General features: G+C 38.5%; 1 protein-coding gene across 1 annotated transcript in view; it reads left to right on the forward strand.

Moving 5' to 3' along the window:
* Nucleotides 1–15,835, forward strand: part of Dpyd (dihydropyrimidine dehydrogenase) — an 849,196-nt gene that overhangs the window by 40,625 nt on the left and 792,736 nt on the right. Inside the window, exon 2 of the mRNA XM_021158977.2 lies at nucleotides 252–362. Coding sequence (XP_021014636.1) covers nucleotides 252–362 — 111 coding nt within the window. The remainder of the gene's footprint in view (nucleotides 1–251; nucleotides 363–15,835) is intronic.

The following is a 15,835-nucleotide window of genomic DNA, read 5'->3' on the forward strand; positions in this document are numbered from 1 at the left end:
GTTCCACCTATAGGGTTGCAGATCCCATTAGCTCCTTGGGTACTTTCTCTAGCTCCTCCATTGGGGGCCCTGTGATCCATCCAATAGCTGACTGTGAGCGTCCACTTCTGTCTCTCATGTATCATGAAAATATTCACCCTTAGCTAAGTCTCTCTTTAGGGAAATTGAGTGATCTAAAATGAAATTTTGATTTGTTTTAATCCCAACATGGTTACTTATTTCCATTTGTTTATTATTTATCCTGTATTCAGAGTATCCTGGCTTTAAATCCTCGAGTACAAGCTCATGCAACTCTACGTTCCACCACAGCCAAGAAACTAGACAAGAAACACTGGAAAAGGAACACTGACAAGAACTGCTTTGTGAGTATCACTGACACGTGATTTCCTTCTGAAAATTATTCCCCACACTGAAGTCAATGTCTTTGTATCTTAGAAATGGAATTAAATAGGCAGGAGGTGCTGCTATGCTTTTAAAGCAATTTAAGCATTTTATATCTGCAAACAAGTTTTTGATGCTTTGCGAATCTTCTGTAAAACTTAAAATTTTATAAGTTTGTTACCAGAATTTCTTTTTCTAAATTCTTTTAAATTTAGCCTAAAATTGTTATGTACGATGATAGCATGCTGAAAGATTTTCCATATCACAAGTTTCAGTGTCACTGAGAAAGGCTACCTGACTGTTCAGTATAAACCTTCTGCACCCAGATACGATGCAGAAGCAGAGCGGTTTCTCTGGGGCTCCTCATGGCTGATTTTTAATTCTTTAATTTGTTTTTATTTGCGTGTTGAGAGAAGGGACTCACTGTGCAACTCAAGCTGCCTCATGCCCATGAGGTTCCTTCTATCCTCACAGCCTGAGTTCTAAAGTTGCTGTCTAGCTTAGGATCTTTCTTATCTGTGTCTATGTTGTGATCACAAACTCCAGTACAGGTCTTTGGAAGGACACCAGGGTAGGCCACACTGGATCTATGAACTACAAATATTTAAAATTGGAAAGACTTCCTTTTTACTGGAATAGCCCCCAAACGATTTTTCCAAAATAATTAATGAGGCTGTAGCATGCGCTTGCTTGGTTTATGTTCTCTGGATGCTCTTTACATACTGTTGTTTAAGATACATGACTTTATTTTTGTCTTTTTTTTCTTCCTTCTTCCCTTTGGAGAATGGGACACGAGGACAGGCACCCTGAAAAGGGTTTTGACAACAACAAAGAGGCAGGCATGCTATGGCATGCCTTTGATTTGGCATTGTGTTTTGCTTGGTTCATTCTTCTGAGCTCTATTGCCTACTCTGAGATTTCCTGACAGGTTTTGGGAAGGACACCAGGGTAGTCCACACTGGTCACATGATGACATGTGATTTTGCATCATTTTGGCAACAGTTGAAAAAAATGAGCAGAATAGTACAGTTTTAAATGTATCTTATAAAAGCTATCAGGGATAAGTCTCTCATTCCAAATATGTGAGAGCTATGATCTGAAGACATCAGATGCTTCTCCCGGGGCTTTTCATTTATAAATGATCTAACATTCTATGTTCCAGATTCTGTTAGAAATAGAAGGCTTTCCCTATTTCAATTGTTATTATCACGACTGTATTAAGAAAATGATCATTCAAGAGGCGATCTTATACATAGATTTTCTAATTTCATTTCTTCCAAAATATGTACCTGGCAAAGGTAGTATTGAGGTAAGTTGACTTATTCAAGTATTTGTTGTTTGAAATTTGTAGAAAAGCAATCTTACAATATTTGATTTAATATTTATGTTATGTGATAGGGTTGTTATTAAAAAGCATCACAGATAGGGTGTCTTGAACCATTCAGTTTCCACCCTAGTAGGGACTAGTCTGAGAGCAAGGTGTTGGCAGGGCAGATTGCTGCTGAGAGCTTTCTGCTTGTTCAATCAATGCTGTCTGCTTCCTGTGCTTTTACCTATTCTTACTGTTCCAATGGCTTATTTTAATCTGTTTACCTCTTTAAATATTGCCTCTAAATAACTACATTTTGAGATACTAGCAGTTAGTATTTCAACACAAAATTTTACAGACACACAATTAAAATAACTTTAAATTGTCAAACACACCCAGTCATTCATCTTATAGTCCTATGTACTATGGAAAGAATTAGGAAATAGGTAAACATTAATTATGTAGAAAGAAGATTATTCTAGGCATTATTTATTCAGTAGAGAAAAAATTTAGATGAAAAATCCTCCAAATTCCAACTACTGGGTGATGATTAACTAAATTAAAGCAAATATATTCAGTGTTAAACTGTATGACCATTAAAAATATTTTTCAATAGTTAATACTCTGGATTAAGCAGTCACAATCTATATTACATGCAAAGCACATACAATATTACTATATCTAATTGTAATTGTATGTGCTTACATACAACTATACCTTTGTGGATATCCACAAATGAATAGAAATGTCCATACAATTATTAGTGCTCATTATTATTGTGCTCTTGACATTTTTGTGTAGTCTGGGTTTTCTAAAGTGAGCAAGTATAAATGGGAAAATAAAAGCTTGCAATCTATGTAAAAATAATTATCTCATTGTATAAGATCAGATTTATTGTTGAAGATGCAGATCACTCTGCAAACTCCAGTGATGCTCATAGCCTGAGAGAGAAAAGCAAAGAAGCTTTCTTGAGGAGATGGGGTGGGGGAGGGGCTAAGGTTCAAGCTTATACTCAATTCACCATTTGAATAAAATCTCTTCCTTTACGTAAGTATTATCTCTGTGCATATATAAAGGGTTTAATATAGTTGCTATCAAGGTATATGATTTGATTTTTACTTTCTTTTCTTTCTGCACACATATTGAGAACAACAGAACTGTCCTTTCTCTTACTAGAGGAACCAGTAGATAGATAACACTCAGAGAGGCACATACTTAAAATAGCCAAACACAAGAAAATGGAGAGAAAAAGAAGTCCTTTTACAAGGCACGCTAATTTGAAAGCGGATAAGCTTGACCCCCACTCTTTCCTGGGATAAACAGATGCCCTTTTGTTTTTATTGGGGTGGTTCAATGATCAAGTAAGAATCCTGTGACTTGCTGTATAGACTAGGCTGCTCTTGAACTCATGGGGATCTGCTTGCTCCAGTCCTCAATTGTTGGTATTATGTCTGTGGCCAGCACACCCAGCTGAGATGTACTCATAGTCTTCTCTGACCCTTGCCTCCAGGGAGCAAAGCAGAACCTTCTGGATCTGGGTAAGACTGGGTGTTCTCATGGATAGATCTTGGCTCTTTCCTCCATTTCTTCCCATGTGGAAGTTCATACATCTAATCCTTGTGCAGTTTCTCTTCTAGAAAATTTAGTTATCAGATGCTGAAATTGCTATTTCAGGGCCTCATCCTGCTATAGCCTTTCAATCTCTCTTTCGTGGCCATCCTGCCCATCCCTCTTTTCCTGTGGCCAGTGTGTGACTTTCTCCTTCTTCTTCTACAAAACAACTTTACTAATGGGATCATTCCCTCTCTGATTTAGTAACATTTCTAGTCATACAGCTCCTATGTTTATATCTCTATGTAATCTTTCTATCTCCACCATGATAAATAAATAGCTATCACATAGTTCTTCTTAACAGATCTAAAAGGTACCTCAAATATTGCATGATGACTCTCTTGCCTTCAAATTCTGTTTCAGAATCCCCACCCTTCATCTTTTCCGGTAAAATAAAACTCTCTCTCTCTCTCTCTCTCTCTCTCTCTCTCTCTCTCTCTCTCTCTCTCTGTGTGTGTGTGTGTGTGTGTATAATGTCCTTATCATCTCTCCTTTGGGTCTCTGCAGTGTCCTTGAGTCCAGGATCAAGGTAACCCCTTCCCAGTGGAGCTCATTCTCATCTAGAAGCAATGCTGAGGACTCCTTTACAAGTTCTGTGCTGAGAATTTGCCAGCAATCTTCCTGCTCACTGGCAGCCACAGTTTCCTTTGCTCACCTATCATCTCAGGAAAGCTTTCTCTAAGCACCCTAAGTCAACCTCTACCTGCCCTTTGTGGCTCTTTGCGAGGTTCCTTGATTGCTTTTCTTCACAGTGTTTGCTATTGAGTCACCCCTTTTCCTTATAGGTCTTCACTGTCTTCATTTCCTTGTATGTAAAACACAGCAGAGCAGGAGTTTTACATTTCACTCGTCTTGCATTTCTTCTCCTTCCCTGTGTTCCCAGCTTCTCACATGGCACCTAGCACATAGCTTGTCCTTAATGTCTAGCTATTGAATGAATGCATGCATGAACAAACGAACAGAACTCCCGTTTCCCCAATTCTCTACACACTGGGCATTATGACTGTATATTTTCTTGCATGTAGTGATTTGTAGCTCTTTGTGAATCATTCAGATTACGTTCTTTAGTTTACGCATGGTAATGTGTAGGCTGACAAATGCTAAATGATTTACTTAGACTAGAATGAGTCATATATCTTTACCAGTATTTTACTTCGCATCCTTAGAAAAAGACAAATGTGTTTATGAAAACAGACGTACTTTAAAAGCTCTGATGGTTCTCACGTTACTTCAGAAAACAGGAATAAGGCTTCAGTTTTGGTTTACCATGGTAAGACTCCCTCCAGTCACACCACCACTGACTAGTCACAGTGTGTGCATTCAGGTTACCTGTGAGTTTCTTTGCAACCTCAAATAAAGATTTTGGGAAGCGTGGTGCAGCCCTCATTCCCTACCCAACTTGCCTTTATCTTCTTATTCATTCACCTGACACCTGAGCATCCATGTCTCAGGTGCCGTGACAGATGCTGCTTAGAGATGAACAGTATCTACAAAAGTTGGAGTCTATTTTTTTATTTTAGACAAACTGTAATTTGTTTTCCTAAGTAGATTATAGGCCTTTAAGAGAAAAAGGCATTGTTTTGTCCCAAGAATGACAATTTTGAAATTTTTGCGGAGGAATTTCATTATTTGGCAGCTTACTAGTGGTCTATGACTAATTGGAAATTCTGAATTATACAAGGAATTTAACTGCAAAATGTGTTTGGACTGGGTAATGAATCACAGAGCACTTATTCCCAGTGTCTTTTAAGCAGGTGTTTCAGACCGCTGTTTATTTTTGACATTTTGAAAATGCTGAACTGTCCTAATTATATAAATATTTTGCAGTCAATTTTCATCTACAATTTTTGAAGACCAGTAAATATTATGAATCAGAAAAAATCTATCCCAGGTGAAAAAGAAAATAATAGGAAGCATGGTTAAGTACAGTGAGTCATTTATTTTCTGAGTCGTAGTGAATTTATTCTAAAAACATGACACATAGTAGGCTCTCATGGCTTATAAACTCCATCTGCAGAACCCACTTATCCAAGCCAAGCTTCATGGAGCATGGTTGTAATCCTAGAGCAGCTGGTGAGGAAGAGACAGACAGTCCTTGGTTTAAGTGACCAACTCGCCTAGCTTAATTGGCAGTTTCCAGACCACTGAGAGATATTGTCTCAAGAGCAAGAAGGCAGAGAGCCCGTAGATGCTGACACTTGGCCTTTCTCTCTGACCTTCACATTCACCTGTATATATTTGCTTGTATATATATATATATTTCAATATAATATATCTGCATAAAATATGTAACTTGGGAGTTGAATTTGTTTGTGTATTAACTGTTTATAGGGTAAATTAATAAATGTGAAATAACGAATTTAGGTTAAGAGCTGGTGACAAAGAGGTGTAGGTAATTATAAGGCTATGGGTAGAGTTTTCTAGGAGCAGTATTTAGAGTGGGGAGCACAACAGGGTTGTTGTTGAGATTAGGGTAGGATTTAGCATGATGGAAGTTGGGCACTGACTTCAAATAGACAATATAAAGGGCTAGCTAAAGAACCAATAACCAAGATAATTACCATAGAAGTAAATGAAAAAAAAAAAGATAAGTAGGGACATACTTGTTTCCTTTTGTGTTTGATCTTATGAGGCTTTGTGTGGCACCGAACCATAAATAAGGAGAGGTAGAGGGGAGACTCTAGCTAAAAACAACTGCGGGAGAAGCACAGAGTCCCTGCAAGGGAAGAGGGGTACCACTTGCTTCCCCTTTAATGTGTGGTTTCATGTGTTCCCAATGAGGTGCATTTGTAATCTTTTAGAATCACGGTTATTTCAGGTTTGCCTTGTCTTCTGGCCTTGCTTATTTCCCCCCTCCAAAGGTTGGTTTGGTCACTAGGAGGCGATACCTATTTGGGTTGTTAAAGTTCTAACAGATCCATTCATTCTTGTTTAGCTAGCTAACAATGTGGCTCTGCTCGACTTAATATAGAATGTGAATATCAGTGCTGGACTATCAAGGTCCTTTCTAAGTGTAAATTAACAATTTCATGAGCTTTGCTCCACATTGTTAATAAGGAAGTAACCCGTCTTCACTTCTTATACCCCAAATTGCCAAACAATTCTCAAAGCTTTCATCTATTATTTACACTGACTTTCATATTTAAGCTTAAGTTTCCGAAATTAAAAAAAAATTAACCTTAAACTCAAAATTCTTTTCTTTACAACTTATAAAATTATTTGGACTGATACGTAATGCAGTATTTGTGTAGAGATACAACTTGATACTTAGAGATGCAGGAAATGTGACTGCTTTTGTTTTCCTCTATTGGAACTTAATTTTTAACCTAGCAGTCTCTGTGATTGAATGACTTTGTCTCTGTTACTTTGTAGGAGTCTTTTCTTTCTGTCTGGGATTTTTACTCCATTTTTTTTTTTCTGAGCTGCTGAATGAACTAAAGGGATAGTATCTCACTGGTTGTAATTTGATACATGAAGTGGTTTCAGCCATGATTTATTTTTGTCATGTTTTGATTTTTTTATTTTGGTGTGTGTAAGTGTGTGTGTGTGTGTGTGTGTGTGTGTCTTTCCCATTCACACTCTGAAGAAGGAGGGCACTGCCTGCATGCCTTGCCTTATCACTCTCAACATTCACTTGAGGTAGTCTGTCATTGAACTCAGAGCTATGCTGGTGGCCAGCAATCCTCGTGTCTGTGTAATTTACACAGTTGGCGGTACTGGACTTCTTTAAAAAAAAAAAAAGAAAGAAAGAAAGAAAGAAAGAAAGAAAGGAAGGAAGGAAGGAAGGAAGAAAGGAAGAAAGAAAGAAAGAAAGAAAGAAAGAAAGAAAGAAAGAAAGAAAGAAAGAAAGAAAGAAAGAGACCTAAAACCAAAATACAGGTATTGGTGATTTGAACTTAGAGTCCAGCTGAGCCATGTCCCCATCACTTCCCACCCAGTCAGTAAATCTTTATGAGTCTTTCTTGGCCTTCTCTCCCAGGCATCAGACTCTTCTCTGTCGCCAACCTTTTCATCCTCTGAAGTTCCTGAGGATGTGGCAGACCCTGTGATGCTAGCTCCTAAGTCACAGCCTGCATCCTCTGACTACCCCACTCCTGGTGTTGGCGGCACATCTGTGGAGAGGCCTGGGAACTGTGCTGCAGCCCCCTTTCTCCATCATCTGCCTGTATTTTGTTCCTCTCCTGTCTCTCTGCCGTTATAACATTAATGTAACTTGTACTGAATGGTTAAAAGCTGAGAGAAATTGACTTTTCCCTTGCCTTACACTTCTTCCAGCGACTGTGAGTGAATCTCCTAGGTTTATGTCCCTGTCTCTGAAACTTTGATTTTCATGTTTCTAACTGTGGCTGAAACACACTATTTCTCTGAGTTTTGCCAGTATATTCCTTTCTTGGGGGAACATTTTGAAAGTATAGTGTAGAGTTTATTCTTTGTTTGTTTGTTTGTTTGTTTCCTGGGGGATTTCCCAGACTGGCCTTAAACTCATAGAAATCCACCTGCCTCTGCGTTCTGAGTGCTGGGATGTGCACACCCGATTTAGATCACTTTTTTTTCCTATTCTTAAAACATCATCTTATTAATTAATTATGTGTATGTGTGTGGCCTCTGTCTGTGTATATTCATGTTTGAATGCAGGTGCCCGAGGTAGCCAGAGGGCCTCAGAAAGCCTGTGATCTGCCTTACCTGTTACCAGGAATCAAATTTGGGTCTTCTGTAAGAATGATAAATGATCTTAACTGCTGAGTCATCTCTCCAACCCCTCAGAGAAGTTCTAATATTTTTCACCTTTTATTGATTAGAGAGAACCCTCTGTGAGTCTGGGTGTAGTAATAAATTACATAATCAAGTATTATTGAAATGTTCATGATACGTAAATACTTACATTTTCCTTCCTTATGAATTTATACCATGTTTAGTGTGCACAAGGTATTTTTAAAAGTATCTTCTAATTTGCCTCATATGGATGCTGTCTCATTATTTAGTTTCTTATATGTTATTTGCACTTCTGTCCCCCAAAGCAAGTATATTTTATTTATGTTTTCTCATGTTCCAAGACTTACAGACTGAGTGGAAAATAGGATTCAGTTGTGTGATATATGCCACATGCTATAACAGTTTCATGGGATAATGGTGGTTGAGAAGAATAAAAGCACATGGGGTAGGAGTGAATTGTGGTAAACCCTGAGTTAAATTACTTACAATGATAACTCTGCTACATCCATTGACCAACGTCTGTGGATATCTGCTGCCCCATGCATTTCTTCTGCATCCGCCCTTATCATTTTTATTTTTGAACAATTGGCAGCTAACATACTACATCCCATAATTAAAGTTTTGTCTCCTAATGAAAATGTCAGGTCTATGAAAACCCATTTTTTTTTCATAGCTAAATCTGCTGCACCTAGATTAGTTCTGGGTGTGCGGTTAAGTGCTTAGTAAATGGTAAGTGACGAGGGTACTTTGAAATCTGGCATATTCCAGAGCCTGTTCTTGGTACTAAGATTCTGAATGTCTTCTTATGGCACTTAGATTCTGATGGATAGAATTATTTTTGTTTGGTTATTTTTATATACAGCAAATTGTAGTGAGTATGGTTATCTTTATAAAGGAAGATGAATTCTGGGGAAGATCGAGTGGTTGCTAAATGGCATAAGTATCTAAGCCAAGGGGTCCACAACCTGTGGTTTTTGACCACTTTGGAGGCTCAAATGACCCTTTGACAAGGGTGGCCTAAGACCATCTGTATACCAAATATTTACACTGTGGTTCATAACAGCAGCAAAATTATAGTTATTCTATAGAAACAAAAATAATGTAATGGTTAGAGGTCACCATAACATGGGAAACTGTATTAAAAGGTCTCAGCAATTGGAAGGCTGAGCACTCATGTAAGACCTAAAGCTAGAACTGCTGACTCCATGAGTCTTAAATATACATTGAAATTCATATTGGTTTCCTTTAGAAGACATGTTTTACATAGTTCTCACCTACTAGCATTCATCCAGACTTCTTTAAGACATCAAATTAAAGACTGAAGTTAGGATTTATTCTCTACTGCCTTCACACAAAGTATGAACTCTGCAGAGCATCCCCTGAATATTTTCGTGCATTGGCTCAGGAGTTTGAGAGAAGTTAATTCACACAGCAGTGAACTGTCTTAAAGAATTTGCTCATTGTTCTACCCTTTTAATGTGTCACTCATTTTAAATGCTGGATCCAAATTAGTTCATCCACTCTAAACATCAGTTTGAATCACACTTGTACAGATTTATCAATTACCAAATGGTAACTGGAGATCTCATAGGCGTCAACCACTGTGGATAGTGCTGGAGATGGAGGCAAGAGTCCCCAGACAGGATACACGTATCCATCAGTGCATTAAACTTGTATTTCACAGTGAAGTTTTGTCAGTCAGCCTGCCATGGGACTTGTCCTGGAAACACATATCTTGGCTTCAGAATTCAATATTGGCCTTCCTAAGAAAGCAGGTTTTAAGCTGAAATTCAAGGGAGAAGTTGAAAGGAGGAAGGCTACAATGTGGGAATCTGCCAGGGTGGAAAACATACGGGGAAGATCTCGGAGAAAGACTGCATCAGAGGTCAGAAGACAGCTTGGGTTCTGCCAGGAGTAGATTGTAGAGTTGAGGGAGGGCAATGGAGAGTTGTGTTGATGATGAGGGCAGCTAATTACACTTATTGACATGGTCAATAATCTACTTATTTCATTAAGAGAAGTACAAGCTAGCTCATTAAGGAGACAGACTCCTTGTTTGATATATGCTGTAGTTTGGTGTTGGTCAAATATTGTGTTCTCACTTTGACCGTGGGTTTTCATGGTGTTTTATTCTTGGTGTGGCTAGAGATTTATTCTGTGAGTAGATATGTGTAATAAAACAGGAGCTGCCTAGAAAGAAGAAAAGTGTTAACTCTTGATATCCTGAGGCTGTTACAGAAATGCTATGTTCAATTATTTATTACAGGCCAGACACAACTTTCTCTACATCCAAGTGGCACACAAATTAAACTCGTTTGTAATTGTCTCCCATCAACTTGGCTGCTTTTGTTGGGTTTTTCTCTCATTTAAAAATTCTATAATGGTGAAGTAATTTTTACACCTCCTTTATTGTTAATCAGAATAGAGTTTAGGTAGCTGGTCCTGGTTTAAAAACAGCTAAAGAAAGCTCTCCAAAGGTGGATTTCAAAAAGCTCTGTTTGCAAAAGAAGAAAACCATTCTCTGTGTAACCAACTACCTTATGTTTGAGGTTGGAATTTTAGGGGAAATGTTTCAGGATTGTCATGCAGCTGCAGACAGGTTGGTTAAGAGTTAGACATCCAGGGACTAAAAGGCTTGGGCTCACTCTATGCTTTTGCCATTTACTAGCTATGTGATTTTCACTGAAATGAATTTCTTCCTGCTTCCAGTTATTTGTCTCAAAATGGAGATAGTAATTAAGTATATGCACTAGGTCAAACGAGAGTAAACCATGCCTGCTATACATGTAGTCCTTGTGAGTGTTGCTGCTGATGATAATTGACACTTGGGGTTGATGTAGTAGGTAGATTTCTGATGCTGTTAAAGTGGGGACACAGGTAGTTCCTTCATGACAGCTGACACCTAAAACCAGAAAAAAGGGAAGAACATGGAAGTATGGCCGACAGAAGGAACTGAAAATAGTGACTGAATATAGACTGTTTCTTCTGTGAAGGAAGCCCCTGTAAAGAAGTCGTGCCTAACATTGAACACTCTGCAAGGCTGAATAACTTCTAGAATTCCATGATTGTGCGCAGTTTGGAATGTAGCATGTCCAGAGCCTAATTACAACTTATCTTGGGTTTTCTTTAGTCCCCTCAATAGCCATTCTTTGGGAACTTCTCTGTCTGACTTAACATTCTTGTGACTGTCAGATAAGAATGCATTAGCTTATCAGACTGCTAGCATCCACCAACCAAAAGGCTAAGAATGCCCTCAGATGGCATCTGCACTCTATAGCAGAAGTTCCCATGTGCTGCCTTGTGTACCTGATGTTTCCAACAAAGTATTTGAAAGGAGACAGCAATATTCATATTCTTTTTTTCTGTCACTCAGAAACACTTCATCAAACTCTTCCCATATTGGGACACAGAGATTGGTTCAACCTGAATCTGTGTTTCTGAGACATGCTATTCATATTTGGTTACTCAATGAAATATCTTTTATCCCCTTTGTGATGAAAATTGGTTTTGTATGAATATCTCCATTGTCCAGAAGTTTATTGCAGGAAATCCGTCCTGCATACACCAACATACGCATACAGTATATATACACACACACACACACACATACAAAACACACACAACACACACACACACACACACACAAGAACACATGAGAGAGAGGGAGGGAGAGAGAGAGGGGAGGATCCATTCATGGCTCAGCTTATGTGGGAGCTTTCAGGGGGCTAACCAGTGAGTATGAAATCTGAGCTCTTGCAAACTGTCCAAATCTGACACAGAGACTTCTCTTAGGAGAAATTGTTCACCCAAGCTACATAATGTTCTAAAAATACTGAGATGGGATCCAGAAGATCTGGAATCAAATTGCTTTGATTTGTTTACACAGAAATTCTTTGCATAATCATAAATATTAAACTGGAATTGCATGATGTATTGTAGGTCAATAAGTGCTATATAATAAAGCAGATGTGTGTTAAGACTATGGCTGCAAAAACAGAATATGTATATTTTAGAAGATATTAATGAAGCATATTACTATATTTGCAAATAAGAAATATCTTTGCATATGGGAAAATAGAGTGCTCCAAACAAAAGAAATCAGCTAAATTGTCTTTAGAGCCTAATGGTATATTTTACCTTTGCAAAACACTTATTTGGTGCTCATAGAAAATAAATATGCGAGTTTTGCTGTTTTCCAGAATGGGCATACAATGGCAGCTGTCTTTCTAATCGCTCATCTATTCAAACGCTAATCGGTGGGACCCACATAGAATGCTAGAAGCCTGAATAGGTAGACAATGACAGCAGTGTTTTAATCACAGCCCTATTCAGGCACTAATAGGAGTGATGATTAAGGGACGTTAGAAGGAGCACTTTGACATCTGATCCTTTGAACTGGCGTCTGTGCAGCCTGCGCTACACACAGCTTACTTGGCCAGACCCATTTCCTTAAATAAAGTGCCGTGATTTCCAATGTAGGAAATATTACATTAGAGCCTATTGAAATGATTAGGAATTGAGGAGCTTCTCTTTTATTGGGGATGCAGTGTGGGCTTGTGTACTCACAAGACTGAGAGCATTAATATTGCATGCAGTCCTCTGAGTAGTGGGGACCATAGAGAAATGGCTTGAAAAGAGCTCAGTACAGTCATGCGCCTTCAGTTGAATGCAAGCTGACATGTGCAGCTCTCCTTTATTGAGGCTTGTAAATTTTGAAGTACTTGGATTCTCATATGCCCTAATCCAGGTGGGTACAGTCTAACTGCAGTGGTTTCCTTTAAATGGGAGATTGAATTTTTTAGTGTTACCTACCTTAAGTTTAAGTTAATTGAATGGGGAGGGACTCAGGAGGCAACAACTCTAGCTGACTAGCTATTGGCCATTAGTGACTGTTGGGGGAGAGTCTGTTTTCTTGAGGAATGTGGGCCCTGGTAGATTGCTTAGATTCTAACAGATAACTTTGCACCCATGTATGTGCATGTGAGCATCACTAATTGGATGCAATGGGCTGTTTAACAAAAAACATTGGACACATATAAGTGGGAGAGGCATCTAGCAGTTGGGGGGGGGGGTCTGGGAAGAGTTGGAGAAGAGAGAGGGGTAAATAAGATCAACTTGGACTTTTATATAGGCATGAAAATCCTCAAGAGTAACTAAGAGTGTCTTTAGTGTTAGTTGTTGTTAGTCTGAGAAGGTTGACTGCTAAGACCATGCGTGATCCTTGCAGAGGACCTGAGTTTGATTCCAATAACTGACTTTAGGACATTAGACAGCTCACAGCTTCCTGTGTCTTCAGCTCAAGGTCATGATCCTCCTTCTTCTGGATTCCACAGGCAAGCACACACACACACACACACACACACACACACACACACACACACACATACACACATACACACAATCTCACATGGGGATACACACACACAATCTCACATGGACACACAAACACACACACACACACACACACACACACACACACACACACACATATATATATATATATATATATATATATACATACATACATACAATTAGAAATAAATCTTTAAAAAATGATTGTGTTATACTCTATGTTCACAGACATACTGTAATCAGTTCTTTGCAATTTAGAATGAAATCTTTCTCTTTTCTTTCAGCATCTATAACATGTATTTCAATGTCACTAGTCTGTATCACAAATTATTACTTGCAAATTATTACTTGTAATTGTTACCAAGCATTTCCATGACTACTCGGCATTTGCATATTAGAATCATGGCTGAAATGGCCTCATCAGTATTTGAATATTGGAGACAGCCACAGCTCTCACCCAAAATGGGATAAAAGATCATACATGTTCTGGAGCCAGATATAAGTAGACATAGGCTGTGGACACAGATTTGCATTGCCCCCAATTTCCTCTTATGATGGCAGTTACATGAAGTTTTTTTAAGCGGCAGAACAAAGAAAATTAGAAAACCAGCACACTTTTCAGATATAGTAAAGGATACATCAAGTAGGTAGGCTATACTGAAGTGAGGGACACTGTTTGGTTTTTATTTGTCTGTTTGTTTTTCTTTTCTTTTCTTCTTTTCTTTTCTTTCCTTTCTTTTTCTTTTCTTTTCTTTTCTTTTCTTTTCTTTTCTTTTCTTTTCTTTTCTTTTCTTTTCTTTTCTTTTCTTTTTTTGAGACAGGGTTTCTCTGTAGACCCCTGGCTGTCCTGGAACTCACTTTGTAGACCAGACTGGCCTCAAACACAGAAATCAACCTGCCTCTGCCTCCCAAGTGCTGGGATTAAAGGCGTGTGCCACCACCATCCGGTGAGGGACACTGTTATAAGTTCCAAGTGCTCAGTTATTTTTAACTGTCGCTTTGATGAAAGCAATTGGTGTGCCAAGAATACATTCTAGGCATTTTACCTGGAAATTGAATAGACATAAGTTCAGACACAGAAGGGGAAAAGGAGCATGCAGTGAATGTATGTATGTATGTATGTATGTATGTATGTATGTATGTATGTATGTATGTATATATGGAGGTCTTCTCTCCCAAATGTTGTCTGTCTGAGCCATGTGAATTGAAACAATAAAAGCAGGCAACCAGCAGAAAAATAAAACCCATATAGCTTCTTATGATGTTAATATTTCACATTTATGCCCACAGAGGCCTTCACAGAAAAGACATGTAGACAAAAATACTCAGTGGATTGCAAGGTCTCTATACCATGTTGTCACAGGTAATTAATGGTAAGTAAGTGACAAGACCATGGAGCAGAGAGTTGAGCTTCTACCGGTAATAATTCACGAGCATTCAGAGATAGGGATGCTGAGGGTTACTCAGTAAGTCCACCTTTGAGCTGACATTCTGTCTCAGTTGATTGAATGTTCCTGTCCTGGAGAGAAGAGACATGACTATTTCAGAGGATGACTTAGTTGTTTTCTGCTACCTCCAACACCCAACTCACACATTGTCCCCTCCAACACCCACACATACACTATTTCTTCCAACACCCCACACATACACTGTCCCTTCTGATACCCCATCCTCTCCAATATCCCACAGACACACTGTCCCCTCCAACACCCACAACAAACACTGTTCCTTCAACACTCTCACACATACACACACACGCATACTCAGGAAAGTGGTCAGGAAACACAGAGATTCTGGTTGAAGGGAAACCAACAACGACAACAACAAGTCATGCATACCATATTTTTTCCCCTCTAGGACATTGAATATATTCTTGATTTTGTCTAAAATTCTTTCTTAATGAAAACAACACTCTACAGTTAAGGATATATTCCTTAAGATATGTATGTCAAACCTAGTGGCTAGACAAGGACATCAATCAAACTGAGAATTATTAGAATGGGAAGAATCTATTAAAGACCACTGAGACATTAGGAAAAAACCTTCAGAAGAGTGGAAGGTGGTGTTGGAAAGAGAAATTGAAAGAATCACAATGTCAAAATGTCGTCTGCCCCATATATTAAGCATTATAGCTAGGATCTAGATACTCATCCATACTGCATGCAGAACCAGACATCAGTGGAAGGAAATATTTGTGAAAATATTTTTTTCTCTTTCATAGTCCCTGGTCCCAGAATGATGACTCTGAGACTGATTATTTATTAATAAATGCCTAGGCCATAAGCTCTGGCTCATTTCCTGACTACCTTGTAACTTATTTAAGCTATTCAAGCTATCTTCCACATTGTTAGTTACCTCTCCTCAGCTTCATATACGAAAGACCAGGGCAAATCTCTCCTTTATTCTATCTGGATTTCAACTACCTGAGAGACTGAGGAGATAATGTAAACGAAATGTCTCCTTAGCGTT

Source organism: Mus caroli, chromosome 3, assembly GCF_900094665.2.
Source record: "Mus caroli chromosome 3, CAROLI_EIJ_v1.1, whole genome shotgun sequence".
Lineage (NCBI taxonomy): Eukaryota > Metazoa > Chordata > Mammalia > Rodentia > Muridae > Mus > Mus caroli.